At 34.7% G+C, this 20686-nt stretch overlaps 1 protein-coding gene, 1 non-coding gene and 1 pseudogene across 2 annotated transcripts in view; 2 read left to right on the top strand and 1 right to left on the bottom strand.

The window, feature by feature from the left end:
- The first annotated feature begins 453 nt into the window (after positions 1–453).
- LOC112861763 (U6 spliceosomal RNA) lies at positions 454–560 on the top strand. Its single transcript, XR_003223665.1, has one exon. It is a non-coding gene; the product is annotated as a U6 spliceosomal RNA (small nuclear RNA).
- Positions 561–16137: 15577 nt separating this feature from the next.
- The window catches only part of FBXO4 (F-box protein 4), a 54447-nt gene continuing 49898 nt past the window's right edge, over positions 16138–20686 (bottom strand). Inside the window, exon 6 of the mRNA XM_086678032.1 lies at positions 16138–16352. Within this exon, the coding sequence (XP_086534158.1) occupies positions 16216–16352 (137 nt within the window). The 3' untranslated portion in view covers positions 16138–16215. The remainder of the gene's footprint in view (positions 16353–20686) is intronic.
- Positions 17166–17437, top strand: LOC112861050 (thymosin beta-4, Y-chromosomal-like; annotated as a pseudogene).

Raw genomic sequence — 20686 nt, 5'->3', positions numbered from 1 at the left:
TGAAACACTTATTCATCCCTTTTCCCACTTATTAAGTGTCATTTAAAAAGTCTGGAGTTTGTGATATTATGATTGTTACCATGGCAATGAACTGCAATATCAAACTCTATTCATAAATCATCTGTAAGTAAAGCAAACAAAAGAATGAGACTAAACACTGAGAGTTTCTTTTACTTAGAACCCATATTTAATAATAATAAAAATGTGTGCAAAAATTAAATTCAACATTTACTACATGCCTAGTATATACCAGGCTTTGCACCAGTTTCTGGTAATATAGAAACAAATGATACCAGTTTAGAGCCATTAGCACAAATTACTTTTTCAGCAGTTTGCTCTTTCAACTAAGGCTATGGTTGAGTTTGCCACTATCTTGTTTCGATATGTAAGCTAATAAACTAAAAACATAGGATACAACCAACCAATCATTCATCTTTAAAGACAATGCTATTAGTGCTCACTTTGGCAGCACATATACTAAGATTGGAACGATACAGAGAAGATTAGCATGGCCCCTGCACAAGGATGACATGCAAATTCGTGAAGCGTTCCATATAAAAAAAAAAGAAAACAAAGATAATGCTATTAAATAATACTTAAATCCACTTAAGTATTTAATGAATTTTAAATCCATTAAAAATTTTCACAATGTGTTTTTCCATTTAAAAAACAGGTTATAAAATAGTGTTTATAGTGTGATTATAATTTTCTTCTCTAGATTTTATTGTGTTCACCTAAAATGACATGATTCAGAGTTGAAGAATGCATTTGCTTTTTAAAAATCAACACACTAAAAATTTAGTAGCTGATAGAATGATATAACTGGAAGTCTTCAAATCTGGCAGCAGAAAGAATAGAAAACGCCTCTTGCTGAAAAGACCTCACCTTAAGCAATTTTCCACTAGATTATTTGATGGACTATTTGGAATTTTCCATTCCATTTATTTGATGAAGGCTCTTCAAGAGTCCCAGTCAATTAAAAACAAAGAAACAAGAAAGAAAAAACAACCCCAACACACTTTCAGTTCAAATCTGAAAACATTTTCCCAGTAAATCAAGCTGCCATTGTAATGAATTCCTTCATGTAAACTTTCTAATTGGCTATCTTACCAAGAAAAGAGTTTTTTCCCCGAGACCAAGCCTGGCTCCAAAGAGCCCCACCAATGCTTCCTTTTCATAGCAACAGGGCTGAGAAATGTTTGCTCCAGGATCACAGCATTGAGTAGAAGACACTATTCTGACTCTTCCGCTGTCCTCAAGTTTCCTTTTAAGAATGGAAGGTAAAGGTAAAAGATAGGCTGGGTTCAAGAGTTCTAATAGAGAAAGAGCAGACCCTTGACTTCAGACCCTAAGTTCTCAGACCCACTAAAAGTTTATAAACCATCATTACTCATGAAACCCACATAAACAAAGACTATTTATACTTTCATTTCACAGGTAGGGATAGGACTGACTGCTAAATCTAATATTAGTTTAAATAAACCAACTGTGTACTATGTTCCAACAGTACATAAATAACTAGAGAAAAATCTAAATGAAACAGTCTTTTATTTATTATATAGGAGGAGGGATATTTCTTCCTAAGAGAAAATGGAAAGTAAAGGTATATAGACTATTTTTTAAAAACTGAGGAACATCAAACAATGTATGTTCTTAAAAACTATAAATTAGGAGATAAAGTCACCTGCTAAGAGTATGAAGGCAGCGCTAGGGTTGAAGTTAAGGAATTCAGGGGAGAGCAAAAAGCTTTAGAATAACTAGAAAACAGGAATTGTCAAATAGCTATGAAAACCCATTTGAGTTTGAATAGCAGGAATCTGAAGAGACCAATCAGCATGGTTTAGTAATTTCTCAACCAATGTTCAGGAGCCCAGAGGAGCAACTAAAAGATGTATTTTTGGGTAAGCTAATCAGACCTGAACTTTTGGAAGGAGAGCCCCGAAGACTGTCAAGGAGGGAAAAGACTGGGAAGTCTAGGGGGGTATCATCAACCTAATCCTATGCTAAGAGTAGGCTCAAGCTTTAACAGAAAGCAATCAGGTAATTAGGAGAACATAAAGGGTTAGTAACTAAACTGCCACTTCTGTAGGCAGAAAGGAGTTGGTAGATAGTAAGTATGTTGTGGTCAGAGTTACAAAGTCTATGGTTATAAAATACTGGAGAATAGCTATAGTGAAGCTAAGCTCCAGGGTGTCATTATGGGAGGCTTATGTAGAGCTAAAAGTCAGTGGTTTAGTAGGGGCTGAGGAATTGTAAGGGTGAGATATTAGAAGGCACATTAACTAAAATGTTAACTCACCCAGGATGATGATGAAGCAGAGAGCTACTTTTTGACTAACCTATTTAGTCAATCCAAAGAATTTGAATTTTGTGCTGGAGATGTGGTGGGACAGAGTTCATGATGATGAAGATGAGAAAAGACAATATAAATGTACACTTCAAAGGGGAAGGATAGTGGGGTGCCTGGGTGGCTCAGTTGGTTAAGTGTCCGACTCCTGGTTTCGGCTCAGGTCATGATCTCATGGTTTCGTGGGTTTGAGCCTCACATCGGGCTCTGTCATGACAGCATGAAGCCTGCTTGGGATTCTCTCTCTCCCACCCTCTTTGCCCCTCCTCCCTCACACTGTCTCTCTCTCTCTCTCTCAAAATAAATAAATAAACTTTTTTTTTAAAAAAAGGAAGGATATTCAGTGGGGACAGAAACTACATGTTCCTTGGTAGTGAGGAGTAGAGACATGATGATCCCTACTCCTTTTATGAAATGTTAAAGAAATTGCCTGGTGTAACATTAAAATTAATGAGCCCAAGAGCCAAGAAAATGAAAAATAACCATTCACATATTTTCCTTATTTTTCCCTTGTGTTGCTCTTTCGATGGCCCAATGAAAATAGCATTAAAATGATATTATCTCAACTCAGAATAATCATTAAAAAAAAGATAACTATCTACAATACCTTTTCAAAGTAATGATAACTAAAACTGTAATAATAAAGGCTTTGAGTAACTGGTACTATTCCTGGAAAATTAGTCAAATATTGAGAGAGTTCCCTGATTAGCTCCTATTTTTCAGATCTCAGCTCAAACACAATTTTCTCACAGAAATTCCCACCACCAAGACTTCCTCATAGTAGTCATCATTTTATTCTTTTACATTTGTTTGACTTTGATGAACACCCTCCTCTGCACTACATTGTAAGTTTCATAAAGCAGTGATTTTAAATTCTTTATTCTATATATACCCACTGTCTGTCAAATTGCTCACTACAGTGAAATATCTTTTGAGTGATTTAATGAATGATATTTGTCTAAATTCCCTTACGACCCTAAACCAGGCAGTTTAGGTTTTATTCCAAGATTTTAACAATCAGATTTGGTATATGGGACATGCAGAATTTTAAAAATGCAGTTATAAAAAAAGTGGTAAGATCAAGGGAGGATCATTGAAATTGGCCACTTAACTGTGTAGTATTTAAAACTACTTAGTCATATCTTAAAATTGTAAGTGCATTTTTATGATGATGGCATTTTTGCACCAAGTAAAGGAAGATGCTAACCCACATCTAAATCCCACTTTAGACATAACTACTGTAACTACTAGGTCCTTCTAGAGCCAGTATGCACACGCCAGACATACACATTCTGTACCTGCCATGTTTCCTCTCCCCTGGTTTTGGAGAAACTGATGTTAAAGCCTATATTGGCGAGACCAAGGAGTTACATAGCTAATAGACATGTTTCCTGAGTATGAGCATTTTAGTAGTAATCTTAGGTCTGAATCAAAGGTAGAATGTTTAAGCTAGGATGAATGAAAAGCAGGTGCTGACACAGGGAGCAACAGGGAGATAGTTTGAAGAGATGCTTCTTCAATTAGTAAATCATTACTGAGTAGGCATCTCTGACTAGAGTAATTCAAAAAATTCAATAAAGAAATAACACCTGACTCCTCTTGTTTTAATTGGGTGTGCACTCTGATATTGATATTGTTTAATTGGATCAGGTTGCAATAAGACTCCAAGGTAAACATATTTTAATGTACACAAACAGAGCTTTAAAGAAAATTATCAAAATTACAGTAATCACTTAGCAACCTAATATCTTTCCATTTGTCTCTACAACAACTTGCTAAGGTCTTAAGCAAATTTAGATGGCTAAGTTCTGAGCTAAGTTGTAAATTAATAGCTATTTTGACTTTAAAATACCACTCCAAGTTTAATTACATTAACCATATCTAATGTGTTTATTTACACAGACATCAACCTCTTGAGCTATTTCTTGACTTGGTGACATCTGAATCTACTTTTACATCAGCATTTCTTATTAAGGATAGCCGATAATAATAACTAATTAAGGTACAAGGAGCCCTGCTAATGCAAACTGAAGTCTTTAGTGTGAATGAGATTCATTAGGTTCACTCGTATGACGCTTAATGTTAGTATCATAATAGTTTCATTTTTTTCTTTCTTAAATCATTTAACTTAATTCTACTGTAATCTGAGAATACACTGAAAGATTCCCATCCTTTGAAACTTGTGCACCTTGCTTTATAATTCATCATATGGTCAATTTTGCTAAACATTCATGGGCATTAAAAGGAAGATAAATTCTGTCATTGTTGGTTCTGTGTTCTACATAGCTCAGTTATTAATTTTGTTGTTCAGATCTCTTGTTGTTGTTTCTCTGTTGGATAAATAAATTTTAAAACTAGAGCCAACTGATTTCTAAGAAATCAGTAGTAGGGGTGAGATAAAGAAAGTTTGTTGTCTCCAAGACTTTTGGTCTGAGCCATGGGAAAGATAAATGGCAATTAAATGAGATGGAGAAGAAAGAAAGGAAAAAGTTCACATGACTTACATCTTCCTGCACATCTGCTGTCACTGTTTCTCTACTCCACCCCCTTCTCCCATATCCTGAAGGACTTGATGCCAAATGAATATGCAGAGATGGTATTTAGCTACACTATAGGATAAGCTAACACACAACATGTTCCCTAACTTCTCTTCTCCCCTTCTCATAGTGTTTTCCCATGATGTGACCTATGAAAGAGGCTAATCTTCTAACAGACCCAGGAGAAGTGAAAGGGAGCTACACGATAGTTCATGAAAACCCGCTAACAGAAATGTGATTCATTTCATTATACAGAAAGGATAAAATTACACATAAGCAAGTATTTCATTAATTTACTTGAACATTGCATATCCTTAACATATACCATAGCTTGTAATCCATAGATGCTGCAAAAACATAATGAAATGACATTCAAGCTTGTATAAATGTCAGAAAGGTTTAAGGCCATTTCTCTACACTAATAGCCCTCACAAGTTTATTTACACCTCTGTATAGTTTTTCATTTCTATAGTAGTTCAGTGCCTAAACTGAACTCAGAAATTTGAGGACCTTCCAACAAAAACTGAATATATGTGAACATGAATAGACAGACATTTAATAAAATCCTTTGAAATAATTATTCAATTTCTAGGTCCACCAGGTCAGGTCAACATTGATAATTCAAAGATGTGATGTGTCATGAACAAAGACGTAAGGTTGACAGCAGTGATGGCTGCTTTGTTTAAGCAGTGATGGAGCTGATATTTATGGTTCCCATTTTATTTTTTTTAAGTCTTTCTAAACTAAACTAACATGACATACTAATCTCTAATAAAAACAAGCCTAATTGCCTCTCATTTGGATTACAATCATAAAGGTCTGTTTTTTTTCCATAAAAACACTGCTCATTCTTAGATTACAGTGTATTCATAAACAAACCTCTATAAGTTATTTGTTTCTTTTTTCCAGTTAGAGAGAATGTAGCATTTCATTGCATGAAACTGAACTCAGGGATTAAACCTAAATGGATTCAAATTGGAGGACATTTTGTTTTCTATAAATATCAGGATGACAGTAGCATTTCCATTTTAAGGCAAAAGGCAATGAAAATAGGAAGTAAATCAAAATTTACATAAATATTACAATTTTATTATTTTTCTACCCAAAGCTGTATTATTCTGTTATATGAAAAAAATCAACAACAGAAGTATTTAAGAACTCACAAACCTTAGAACATGTTTGCACTTTTGTGTTGTTATGTTTTCTGAGAGCTAATAACATTATAATTTTGTGTCTGTGGACTATCTTGCCTAGAGTTAACACTTGAGTAAAAAGACTGAAATTCAAAAAGTTCATACAAACATCCCAAACACAATTCTGAGAATCATTCCACTGAAGCACCTCATGAGTTTGATACATGAATATAAGTGGTAGCATCACATTTTGTTCCCTGGACCTAAGCTCATTAAAGCTCAATTTTATTTCAGAATGGAAGAAAATGAATAGAAGGCTACATTTGTCCTTAAATAACTCAAGTAAATTATCTTAAAATGATTCAGTCCTTCCTTGTTTTTATATCTTCCTTTCCCTCTCTTCCCCCACCCCCCACATACATCCCCCAAATGAAAGCAATCCTACAGTCAATAGCTTTTTTTTGTTCTTAGTCAAAAATATAGTAAACTTTGCTTTGGGTGGTTATGCCAAACAGTGGAGCCAAGAAGTAAGAGAAATAGACATAGGACTAGAAAGTCATCTCAAATTAAATTAGGGTGTTTTAACAACCTAAACATGCTCTAAAATCCTCTCCAAACTATCTTAAGGATTGGGGACTGCTCTCATCCCACCGTAAGCAGCCAACTTTGACAAGTCATGATCTCACAGTTTGTGGATTCAAGTCCTGGGGGCCTGGGGCTCTGTGCTGACTGGTTGGAGCCTGGAGCTTGCTTTAGATTCTGTGTCTCCCTCTCTCTCTGTCCCTCCCCCACTTACTCTCTCTCTCAAAAATAAACATTAAAAAATAATTATAATAAAAAATAATTATAATAAAAATAAAAGCTCCCACTTTGTGTCTGGATAACATTATCAGATTTTTATTTTCAAATTGTTTCTTCCATTTCCCAAGTAAAATACAAAAACAAAAAAACATAATATCACAACAACACTGAGAACAAAACTGATGAACAACGTATTCTTAGAATCTATTGCAAGTCCCATGGATAAGTCTGAGAATCACAATGGATGGCAATCTCAATATTTTCTAATTTTTTTATTTAGTACCTCTCTCCTGTTAGGTTATATTAGGAAAATAACATATTAAATTATATTAACAATGATAGAGAGAAGGGAAAGAAAGTGAGTTAAGTTATGGTATTTACGTCATGGGAACTCAAATAACAACATGCAATTATGGAATCAGACAATTAGATATAAAATAAATATTTTTAATTTAAATATAATACTAGTGAAATTTTAAAATAGGACCATCACAAATACTGGGTAAACACATGACATATTTAAAAAGGCATAAAAGAGAGAAATGCCAAGGAATTAATAAAAGAATCAGAAAACGCAACAGAACAGATATACCTATTGCAACAGTAAATCTAAATAGCTTAAATTCAGCACTGTAAAATTATTTTAAAGAATATTAAACAAAATGGCACAAATAAGCTAAAAAGAAAAGTGATAGGTCAAGATATATAAAATAAGGTAAATACAAAGAAAGACAGGTAATGATAGTAAAATTGAACAAAGGAAAACTCAAGTAAATACATTATAAATATAAATAAAAATAAATAAATAAATTGATAAATATTTCAATTCATAATAAAGTCATGTCTATTATTAAGAATGTTCCTGTAATGGACAATTTTCTCATATAATAACAAATATAAAAACTATAATACACTTTAATGTTTATTTAGTTTTGAGAGAGAGAGAGACAGAGTGTGAGCAGGAGAGGGGCCAAGAGAGAGGGAGACACAGAATTTGATGCAGATTCCAGACTCTGAGCTGTCAGCACAGAGCCCGGGGACTCAAACTCACAAACTGTGAGATCATGACCTGAGTTGAAGTCAGATGCTTAACCCACTAAGTCACCCAGGCTCCCCAAAACTACAATACACTTTAAAAATCGACACAGATGGTAGCATTAGAAGTCTCTAATATACCCTCCTTTGAATTTCAGCAAATGTAGTAGGCAAAAACCGAGCTACTAAGGATGTTAATTACATATTGATTTAGATTATTTTATGTTTTATAGATAATACAGAGTATATTGTATATTGCAAATATTATGCTTTTAAAATAAAATACATAATTGCAAAATCAATATATTTAACTACATGAAATATCAAAAACAAAATTAGTAGAAAAATTAGAATAATGTCTAACATAAATAATACAGAAAGGGAATTAATTTTGTCAAAAATATAAATTATTATGAAAAACACTAGCAATCCAATAGAAAAATGAGCAAAGGACTATTACTCAGAGAATATAATTTTTTAATATAAATAAATTTTAAGTTTGCTATTCATCAAAGACATATAAATTAAATTAGCAGTGAAACTTGGGGATGCCTACTGAATAAGTCCAATTTTTAATTACTAAGCCAAGTAAGAATGTCATAGATTGAGCCATCTTTTATATTGCTTATTTCTGGGAATAAGTAAAAAAACTTGAGACTTGATAATGTTCAACACTTCTTTTTTATCAGTAAAGCATAGCCCTGTGGAAATTATACTAAGTGCATAAAAAAATGTAAGCACAGAAATGTTCATTGCAATATTATTCATGAAAACAAAAATATCTAAAACAAATTCATGATCTCTTATCTGAAACCCTTAGAGAGGAATTTTTGGGGCATTCATCATTTTTTTTTTTGGACTTCATAATGCATAGACTAAGCCCATGCAGCTTTAGGGCAACACCCCATAATCTATCAATATTTATTCCTGGAAATATCTCCCTTTAAATGGAATAAACACAGGGGCACCTGGGTGGCTAAGTCAGTTAAGCATCTGACTTCGGCTCAGGTCACAATCTCACGGTTCATGGGTTCGAGCCCCGTGTCGGGCTCTGTGCTGACAGCTCAGGGCCTGGAGCCTGTTTTGGATTCTGTGTCTCCCTCTCTCTCTGACCCACCCCCATTCATGCTCTGTCTCTCTCTGTCTCAAAAATAAATAAACATTAAAAAAAATTTTTTTAATGGAATAAACGCAGATAGTCAGTAGCCTCACATCAGTTTTGGTGAGTCTTGTCACCAAGTTAGATCTGAGCCCAGGTGCTCTCAGATGAATTCCAAAAACACTTTTATTTTCACAGCTGTTTGGATTTTGAAATTAGAGATAAAGGACTAGAGATAAGGAATTTTAAAATTACAGAAAAGGGAACTCTACTGATGGAATATTTGAAGCATCATTACATTATGAAGCATCCGTATGGCAGAATACAACTTAGCAAATAAAACTAGAGTCTAAACATTCTATAGGACAAGGAACATGTCTTTTATATAGAATTGGTAGAAATGTTAGTGTTTGAAATTGTATATATACAGTATAACTCCAAGTTTTAAAAGTATTTATGCGCAGGGGCACTTGGGTGGCTCAGTTGGTTAAGGGACTCTTGATTTTGGCTCAGGTCATGATCTCACAGTTGTTAGTTTTGAGCCCCACGTCAGGCTCTGCACTGACAGTGTGGGGTCTGCTTAGGATTCTCTCTCTCCCTCTCTCTCTCTGCCCCTACCCCACTTGCGCACACATGCTCCCTCTCTCTCTCAAAATAAATAAACCTAAAAAAAAATTATATGCATAAGGCGATGCAGATAAAATACCATTAATGTTAACAGTAGTTCTCTCTCAGTGTTAGAGTAATGGTTGATTTTTCTGTTTTATTTACAAGTGTTATCTGTATTTTCCAATTTTTTAGATAATGAGTATGCATTCCTCTTAGTTTAGTTTAGTTATTTATTTTGAAAGAGAGACAGCACAGGTGCATGAGTGCAGGGAGAGGCAGAGAGAGAGGGAGAAAGAGAATCCCAAGCTGACTCTGCACCACCAGCACAGAGCCAGTGTAGGGCTTGATCTCATGAATTGTGAGATCATGACCTGAGCTGAAATCAAGAATTGAATGCCTAACCAACTGAGCCATCCAGGAACCCCAAATTTCTTTTATCTTAGAAAAAATACATGGCTTAAAAGAAACAAGACAATGTGGAAGTAGCTATAATGTAACTTAAAATCATTCTTGTGTGTTTAAGGTGCTATTATTGGGATAAATCTAAGCAGGTATTCTTTAATTCATAGGATGATAAAAGTATACATTTAGGGGGAAAAAAACCCAAATCTGAATTTCTTGGCTGTCAAGATGATTGATAGCAATAGTAGTTAACTAAGGAATGCTTTGGAATCACTATTCCTAAGAAAATCTAAATGATTTACAACTCCTGCCTTCATGCTTTTATTTATCATAATGATGTGTTTTATGTTTCAATTTCTCCTTTTTTTTAATTTATTTTTAGTAACCTCTACACCCCATGTGGGCCTTGAACTCACGACTCCAAGACCAAGAGTCACATGCTCTTCGGACTGAGCCAGCCAGGCGCCTCCCCCATTTCTCCTTTAGAAGAATGTTGATAAAATAGTGATGGCATGGCATAGGGAGATTAAAAGAAAGGGAGTAAGCAATAAGAAATTAGCTTCAAGATTCTTTCAATCCTTTTTTCTGCTTTCATCCTAGAATATGGAGAAATGATAGCACAAGAAATTATTAGACTGTTTGCTCAGTAAAGTCCACAATTACTCAAAATATTATCCTGAATATGTACTGTAGTCTCTTTATGACCCTTCCTGGTCTCTCAGCATTTGAGTTCTCAGTCAAAAGTCTTGAGCACTAGCTTCTGTAATTTTTCTATTCAACACATAACCCCCACCCAAATCTTTATTTTAGCATTCCCATGAGTGGTTCAGGCTCTCTGTTCTACAAAGAGACACTGGAATTGAAATACTCTTAAGACTGTTTCACAACAGACTCTCCCAGAAGGTTCCAAATGTTCAGTATTTGTTCCATTTCCCCTGCCCTGTTGTAAATAACAACTTAGGATGTCATCTTATTAGGCCACAGTCACCACTTGACTCACCCAGGGAGAGTTAGTAGCTGGCTATGAGTGAGCACCAAGGCAGCTATTTTTAGATCTTTAAAACACAGACCTTCTAGCTAACCTATATCAATCCAATGAGTCATATTCTCTTGGTAAGAAATGCCAAAGCTGTTCTTTAACCCTCCCAGATCCTTTCCCCAAATTAAATTTGCTCTAAGCCCCAAGGTTAGGGCAGTTGACTCCTGGCTAGCTGTCATAAACAACTTTTAATTGCAAAATGGCTTGATGCATCTCCTTGTTTTGAGTTTAGATTGCTTTGGGTACAGTTGATACAAATTGGTGTATGGGAGCCTCTGGATGTATTTTTGAAAGTAGAAAGAAATCCTCTGAGGGGGATATAATAATTTTTAATGAAACTGAAGTCTTTAGCAATAAGAGAATATAAATTTGCAAAAGGGTGAAACCTTGTAGCCGCAGATTCCTTGGACATTGGAAAGCCTTAGAATTAAAGTAGCAGGTCCTAGAAAAATCAATAGTAACCAAAAACCAAAGACAGGTCTTAACAAGAAAAGAGAACCTAATCGGATAAGTAGTGCATACTGGAGCAGGCTTGTACTGACTCAATGCAATGACTGTGCTCATGTTTTTTCTTATCTCCACATTCAGTGAAGTCACAGTGGTTGCTTGAAATTGGCCATGGTTGGAGTGGTTAGGCCACAGAAACCATCAAACACTACAAAGCAGGGCTTTTTTTTTTTCTTTCTGTCCTGCGAGGCAGTCGTTAAGCATTTGTTAGACACAGACTAAAGTATATAGTTTTCAGAACTTTTAATAATGTAATTAGTAATAGGTGTGATTGTATACTCTTTCAAAGTCAGTACTATATAATGAAAAGTACATGAAGCAGAATATTATTTGAAGGCAGTCTCTGATTAATTGAAGATATATCCTAGGGCAACTACTAAAAAAATTTTGAAGTATAAATATATCAGCCAATAGTGAAGATAAACTAAATCATAAGAAAAATGTTCAATTAACCAAAGAGCAGTGAAAAAGGATAAAAGATGAGGAACAGATAAAACAAATAGAAAGTAAGATTATAGATTTTAATCTAACCTTATTAAAAATGATAAATTGTGAATGTTCTAAACACACTAATTAAAAACAGAGATTGTTAAACTGGACTTTTTTTTAAGTATACACTATTTGTAAGAAACCCCCTTAATATAAAAGCATAGATAGATTAAAAGTAAAATGATGAGAAAAGATAGACCATGCAAAAACGAAGAAAAGAAAGCTGGAGTAGCTATCCTATCACACAGTTACTTCAGAACAAAGAATATTACCAATATTTAAAAGAAAAATTAGATAATAATGAATGGGTCAATTCTCCAAGAAGAGCTAACGATTCTATGTACACTCCTAACAACATAACCTCAAAATACATAAAACAAAAACTGAGAGCACTGAAAGGAGAAATAGATAAATCCACAATTACAGTCTGAGACTTCAACAGTCCTCTCAGTAACTGCTAAGACAAATAGAGAGGAAATCAGTAGAGATACAGGAGACATAAGCAACACTATCAACGAATCTGTTAATATAATGTCATATTATTTACATTTATAAGACACTCCATCCAACATCTGAGTAAGCATTTCTTTCAAGTGTATGTGGAATCTTCAACAAGATAGACCATACTGAGGCCCTTAAAATAAACTTCACCAAATTTAAAAGAATAGAAATCATACAAAGTATGTCTTTTGACCATAACAGAATTTAACTAGAAATTAATAAGGGATAGATCTGAAAATTCTCCAATACAGTATTTGGAAATTAAAGCTGCAATTAATATATCATATGTCATCACTGCAACTGAGTTAAATTCATTTTTTAAATATGTGATTTCTAAAAAATATGATGACCCCCTACAGTACAATGAATTACTATTGGCATACGCAGTCTTGTTGTTTTATAGGACTAAAAATACACCACTTCTCAAAATGATTCTTGGCAGAGTTACCTCAATTTGAAATGACATTCAAGAACTTTTCCAACACCGTCTCCCACATACCTATGTCCATTGACAACGTACTACTAATCCTTTTGGACAAGCTCAAACAGCCCTGAGCAGTCTTCCATGACAATTGTCTTTGCATGCCCACTCCTCATCATCCCCCGAAACTAGACTTTCCTTCCCTCATGTGCCCACAACACTCCGCACATACCTCCTGTAACACATCTGGTGTCCTCTGTCTGGTTAAGTCCAGCTGTTCCTCAAATTTCAGTCCAGATTCAGTGAAAGCCTTCCGTGACTCTTCTCCCCTACTCACCTTTACTGGGTTAGATACACCTCTTACACAAACCCCAAAACACAATGATTAGCATAAGATTTCTCAACAGTAGCACTATTGACATTTTTATCCTAATAACTCTTTGTTGTGCAGGGCTGTCCTGTGCATTGTAGGATGTTAGGAGTATCCTGGACCTCTACCTGGTAGCTACCAGTGGCACACACACCCCAATCATGACAATCAAAAATATCTCCAGGCATGGCCAAGTGTCCTCTGGGGAGCAAAATACTCCCCATTTGAGAAACCACTGAGTCAGTGCTACTAATCATACTGATTGTGATTAATCTGTTTTTCTGTTTATTAGTCTATCTTGGATCATTGGTAACTCACGGGAAGAAAGTGCATTTTCTTTCTGAAGCCCAGTATCTAGCACAGAGACTAGCATCTAAATACTTATAAATATTTGCTGAAGAAAATGAATGAAATTATATTGCTTTGGAAATTATTTTGTTTACAGATCTATATAGCACCTGTCTTTTTCCTCTCCCTTCTGGATTGGGATTTCCTTGAGGACAAAGAGCCTTATTTAGTCACTTTCATATTCCCTGATTCATGCATCAGTACTGTCTAATCCTTGTTTTATAATTAAATCAATCAACAGAAGAATTTCTCATGTAAATAAAGATGCAATAAAACTGACAGATTATAACCCATGCTTCCAAGAGATAGTAGGAGAAAGAAAAGGTTTGTGTTTTTAAAAATACATACATGTGTGTATATATATATATATATATATATATATATATATATATATATTATATTTATATACATACAATGAAGTAAATGGGAGCATAAAAATTATTCATAATTATAGTGATCTGTACATAAACTCTTCATAATTTATTTCAATCAATTTATTTCTGCTTTAATAAACTACAATAGCAATGAAAATGATGGAACAAAAACTATAAATGCTGGAAGAATAGAGTAAGACATGTTGTACCTATTTTAAGATCCATATGAAATGCACATAATCAAGGGGGAAGAAGAGGACACTAGATGATTTATGACCCTATGGAGTGGTCTTTTTATTTTTTATTTTTTTTTATTTTTTTTAATTTTTTTTCAATGTTTATTTATTTTTGGGACAGAGAGAGACAGAGCATGAACGGGGGAGGGGCAGAGAGAGAGGGAGACACAGAATCAGAAACAGGCTCCAGGCTCTGAGCCATCAGCCCAGAGCCTGACGCGGGGCTCGAACTCACGGACCGCGAGATCGTGACCTGGCTGAAGTCGGACGCTTAACCGACTGCGCCACCTAGGCGCCCCTGGAGTGGTCTTTTTAATAATAATCAAAGTGATCACTACTTCAGGAAGATTATCTAGCATATAAGATGCTAGTCATGCATACGATTATTATTAGGCAGAAACTTGTCTCTATACCTTCATTTTTACCAGGAGACATACTAGATTGAATAACTTTTTATTATCTAGTTTGCATTTTTTAAAAATTATTACAAAAGCAGCATATATGCATTGTAGAACGTTAGAAAAAAATTATGAAATCAATCCTTCCTCACCAGAGACCACCACTACTAATTACCTTAATTCTGTATTTCCAGGTCTTTACAACACACACACACACACACACACACTCCTTTGCAGTTTCACCTCAATATAAAATCATACTGCATATGTTTTTCCTCAACCTACTTTTTGCAGTAAATGACCTCTACTTTTCTTTCAGTACATTTTATCTCCTCTGATATTGAGACTATTTTCAAAAGTCCCCATTTGATCCCAAAATATCATATATAGGTGGTCTGTCCATTCAAATATCAAATGTAGAGTCAGTTGTATCTGATTTTTATGTCCATTGGTTTCTCATAATCAACCACAATGTCTTTTTCACTATAGTAACTTTTTAAAGAATCCAGCCTAATTTATCTCCTACAGAACATCATTAATTTTTCTGGTTTCTTTGCTATGCTCCCATTTAACTTGTTTGCCTATATCCAACATTTCTTGTAAATTGCACATTCTATATGAGGCATAATAAATCCAACTTAAATATTGTTGCCTAGAATAATTAATAGGCAATGGTAACTTCATGTGACATTATATCAAAAGGCACATATTATTTTATGAACAAACAATAGGAATGCTGCAATTGATTGATTCTTCTACCAAGTTATTTTTCCTCTCCACTGAACAGATAAGGTTTCCCCTTGCTATTAAAAAAGTAATGTGTGAGATTTTCTTTTAGCAATTAACTAAGTTTCCCATCAACCATTTACTTAATGATTTTTGACAGCAATTAATAATACTTCCCTTAATCTATAATATCATTTGGGTCTGTGAAATTATTTTTTTCCAATTCTATATTCCCTTCTATGTTTTATAACAAGCATTTTCTGTAAAACAGTCCATTTCCTCAAAAATTGGGATATTTGGTTACCCTCTCAGTGAGGATGTAAGCAACAGAATTCCAACAGACACCTGGTAAGAATATTTGTACCATACTTTTGCAATACAACTTGGTATTATCTAACCAAGTTGAAGATACATATGATCTATGACCCAGAATTTCCATTTTAGGTATAGCATTTCCCACTTTAGGTATTCTCCACTTAAAATCAGAAACCTATTTCTATAAATTAGACTTTTAAAAAAATAACTGAGTCTATTTATCAATATTTTAAATAAGAAAAATTATAACATTTTATATATTAACTCAAAACCTCAACCAATTTCCTAAAACATAACTAATTCACAGTAAAATACATATATATATGTATATATGTATACATACATACGTGACAAGCTGTCATGTTATTATGTAAAATGACTGAAATGTTCATTAAATGATCAATATGGTTATTTCAAACAATTACTTTGTATACAGCAACAGCAACATGCTGTATTAGTCTGGGTTCTCTAGAGAAACCCAACTGATTGGATATTTATATATGATACGATTTATTGTAAGGAACTGGCTCACATGATTATGAAGACTGAGAAGTCCCAAGATCTGCCGTCGAGACCCAGGAATTTGCTGAAGACCCAGGAAGGAGCCAATGGTATAGTTCTAGTCCAAGTCCAAGTCTGAAGGCAGGAGAAGACCAATGTTCCAGCTGGAAGATAGGCAAAGAAAACAAATATTCCTTTACTAAGCCTTTTTGCATATTCAGACCATCAGTGAATTAGATGAAGTTCACCCATATTGCAGAGGGTGATCTGTTTAATTCACTCTATTTGAATGTTAATCTTATCCTGAAACAGCCTCACAGAATAATGTTTAACCAAATATCTGGGTATCCCATCCCAGTCAAGTTGACACAAAATTAACCATCACACATGCCCTTTGTTGATTCTAACTGTTCCTTTCAAAACGTTAACACTTAACAATTCTACTTAGAATATAATTCAAGACTTCCCCTACAACCACCCCTCCCACACACAGAGAGCTTTCTTTAAAATCTAGTACTGCATTTGAACATAAATACAAATTTTTCGTAAAAACATCAGCTGACAAGTGTTATTACAAAAACATTTATAATCTAAAGTTTGGATACCAAAATCCAAGAGGTTTTTCACCAGGGAAATATTAAAGAATGCCAGTACATACCCTAAAAGCATATAAACATAGGCCCCAGCATGCATGTGTAGGAGGATTAGCAGCAGTCTTATTTACAGTAACCAAAAACTGCAAACAACCTGAATGTCTACTTACAGTAGGATGAATGAGTTGTGAAATGTAAATACAATGAAACAGTGTAGCACTAAGAAAATGACATAGCCAAATGCTATAGTATGGATGGCATTGCAAACACTATATTAAACACAAGAAGTAGGATAAAAAGAATTCCAGCAGGGCACTTGGCAGCAGCCACTGTGCAGATCAGACTCTGCTTGCTGGAAAGCATTGCTCTGCTTCCTTTGCAACCATGTCTGACAAACCCCATATGGCTGAGATGGAGAAATTCGATTAAGTCAAAATTGAAGAAGGGAGAAAAGCAAGAGAAAAATCCACTGTCTTCAAAAGAAACAACTGAACAGGAGAAGCAAGAGGGCAAATCGTAATGAGGTGTGCGCCACCAATATGCACTGTACATTCCACAAGCGTTGCCTTCTTATTTTACTTCTTTTAGCTCTTTAATAATATAAGGTGCAAAGAGGTTGGATCAGATTTAAATGACTGATGCCCCTTTCCTCATCAAAGAATCAGAACTACTGAGGAGGAACACTGAGGCTGCCTCCTCCATCTGCACGTCTGGCTGGGCAGGGAAGGAAAAGAACTTGTATGTTGGTGAAGGAAGAAGTTAGGTGGGACAACAGTGAAATCTAGAATAAAAACCAAGTTGGTACAAGATGTCCTGTAAGCTGCAAAGGCAATTTAATCAGAGTACCATTTCTGTGTTCAGATGATTTTAATTATTGGAATGCACAATTTTTAATATGCAAATTAAATGTTTAAAATATGAAAAAAATTCCAATAGTATGATTCCACTCATATTAAGTTCAAAACAGGCAAAACCAGACCATTGTTTAAGAATGCATATATAGGTTGTAAAAGCATAAAAAAAAGGTAAGGTTATCACAAAGCCAGAATAGTGGATACCTCCAGGCTGGAGGGATAGGATTATAATTAGAGAGGAAGCCAGGAACTAAGTGGGTGTGCTTGGATGCTGCCAACATTCTTTTTTTGACTTGGCTTATACTAGTGTTTGTTTTCTTTCATTATTAATTAAACAGTACAAATATATTTTATAAATTCTTCTGTAAGTATATATATTTTATAATAAAAAAAGAAAACAAAGGAAAGGAAAAAGTTAGGTTAGGCATTAATGTAGAAGATACGATTACAGGATGTTGGTGAGGGCACCAACCTCTTCTTGCTATATCTGAGCATAAAGAATTGAACTACAAGAGAGAAAAAGAGAGACAAAATAAGTCAGCAAAAAAAGCATTTGCAAAGGAGATTACACTTAAAATTGCTGAAAAATAATACATTTGTTGGTTGGAAATTGACAGATGAAAAATCTTCCATATGAATAAAAAGCATAAGAAAACAGTTTAGAACAAAAAAACTGAATGTCTTAATGGGGGCATTAAGACACTCATAAACCCATAAGAAGTAAGAATGCTGTAAACATGGTTTTATACAATAAATCCTGCAATTTTTAATACATGCGGATGCAAGTGAACTTCAAAAGAAGTCATTTTCAACAATTAAAAGAAATTGTATCTTACACAGAAGGCAGAACATTTGCAATAAATCATTATTATTTTATGTCCTTAAATTTTACCATTTAACAGAAAAAATCAAATAAATAAGCACCTAGTAAGAATATTCAGCCTCAAAAGAAAGTGTTCCAAAATTTCATAACTGTTTAAAATTCAATAGATAAAATTCAATAACTGTCTCTGGCACATGAGGCAAAAGTTCAGAAGCATTTCCCTAGCAACTTCTTATTTCACATAGAGTGCTGCCCTCTGCTGGGAACTTTGGCCACATCTGATCCCATAAATGAGTGCTTTTCTGTGGTATTTTTGCAAAAAAATTTTGCAAAAATTTCCACTTTTGTTTACACGAATGAAATGTATCTATCTTCCTCTTAAAACAAATCATTTAAAATTAGTTGTAAACAAAGTGAAGATGTGCTATGACATGTTTTCAAGAAAACTAAAAAAATTAACTTATTTTTCCATTTAGAAAGAAAACCATAAAATGGTAAGCTATATATTAACAGTTGAATTGCATTATTAACAGTACAAGAAGAACAAAATTTGAAATATTTTTTTGAATTTATTTATTTATTTTGAAAGAGAGAGAGAATGCACCTGAATGGTGGGTGGGGCAGAGAGAATCCCAAGAAAGCTCTGCACTATGAGCATGGAGCCCAACACAGGGCTTGAGACCATGACCTGAGTCAAAATCAAGAGTAGGACGCTTAACTGACTGAGCCACCCAGGTGCACCTAAAATTTGAAATATTTTAAAGTATTTTTCAAGACTAGATATATGAGCAATAAAAATGAACTTAAAAATTACATGTTCCTCAATACTTGATTTAAATTACTATTCTATAATTAAGCAGCCATCATTAGAAATAGTTTTATTTCAGTTATGCTGTTATCACTCAAAAGTAGTTTTGAACTGCTTGTATAAAATTGCCTTCAAAGTTGTTTAAGAGACATATAAGAAAATCAGTCTATTTTATAATTACATTGTTTTCATGATAAAACATTACTAAATTTCATTGTCAGCATTATTTACAAACTTAATTTTGAATGCCATTTTTATTTTAGAGAAAATATGATTTTTGGAACTAAAGATTTTCTACCATTAAGGATATTCAAAGGACTGTGATGAATGACTTTAAGAAAGTATGAAAGAAGAATTCCCAAAAAATTTTTTGTGAATTAGAATAACTTTTTTCAAAAGTGTGTGTATATATATACACACACACACATATGTATATATATATGTATATATATATACATATATATATACATACACACACATATACATACATGTGTATAGGTGTGTGTGTATGTATATATATTCATGTGTGTGTGTGTGTGTGTGTGTGTGTGTGTGTATGAGTAGAGAGACAGAGAGAGAGAGAGAAAATAATCATTTATATGTAAATGCCAGGTGTCAGCTTCTGCTTAGAATGTAGAAAGTTATAAGAGAATGCCATTGCTGGAGGGGCCAAGATGGCAGAACAGCATGGAAGCTTTTTTGCATCTCGTGTCCATGAAATACAGCCAGATCAACATTAAACCATCCTGCACACCTAGAAAACTTATTTGAGGATTAACAGCAATCTGCACAACCTGAACCACAGAACTCATCAGGTACATGGTGGGGAGAGGTGAACTAGGGGAGAGAGAAGCTGCGGAGGGCAGGAAGCTATTTTTGCTTGTAGAGAGAGGACAGAGATGGGGGGAGAGTACAGGAAAAGCACCCCCGCCAAAAGCAGCTGGAGAGAAAGTGGAAAAGTGGAAACAGCCACAGGGACTGAACTAAAAAGGGAGAAAGGAAAAAAGAGAGGGTTTAAATTCCATTAAGACCCTATAAGCAGGAGGAGCACAGAGTCTGAAACTCCAGCACTCGATAACTGGTGGTGTGCTGGTGGGAAAGGCGAATCCCCAGGAGCAGAGAGTGAAGTCCAGGGGTCCTCGGGCCACACAGGGAGAGGCAACACACCTACTGGGAGGACATTTGGTAGAGGCTATGAAGACACCTGGTCCCAGCAGACCTCAGAGATCAACCACATTCACTGGTGCTGTAACAAGGATGTTAAGGGTGAAGCCTGGTGCCAGATGTGTGTTGTGACTTACCATAATCCTTGAAACAGTGTGGCTACAAAATCATGTGAACTTTTACTGGGGCGGGCCGGCAGCCAGCCATAGTCTCTGGGCAACGGCAGCAGCATGTCCCACGAACATTCCTGGGGGCG

The sequence above is a fragment of the Puma concolor genome, chromosome A1, assembly GCF_028749965.1.
Source record: "Puma concolor isolate L17-30 chromosome A1, mPumCon1.1.hap2, whole genome shotgun sequence".
Taxonomy (NCBI): domain Eukaryota; kingdom Metazoa; phylum Chordata; class Mammalia; order Carnivora; family Felidae; genus Puma; species Puma concolor.
Note: the sequence above shows the minus strand (reverse complement) of the source record. Positions and strands in the feature narration are given on the sequence as shown.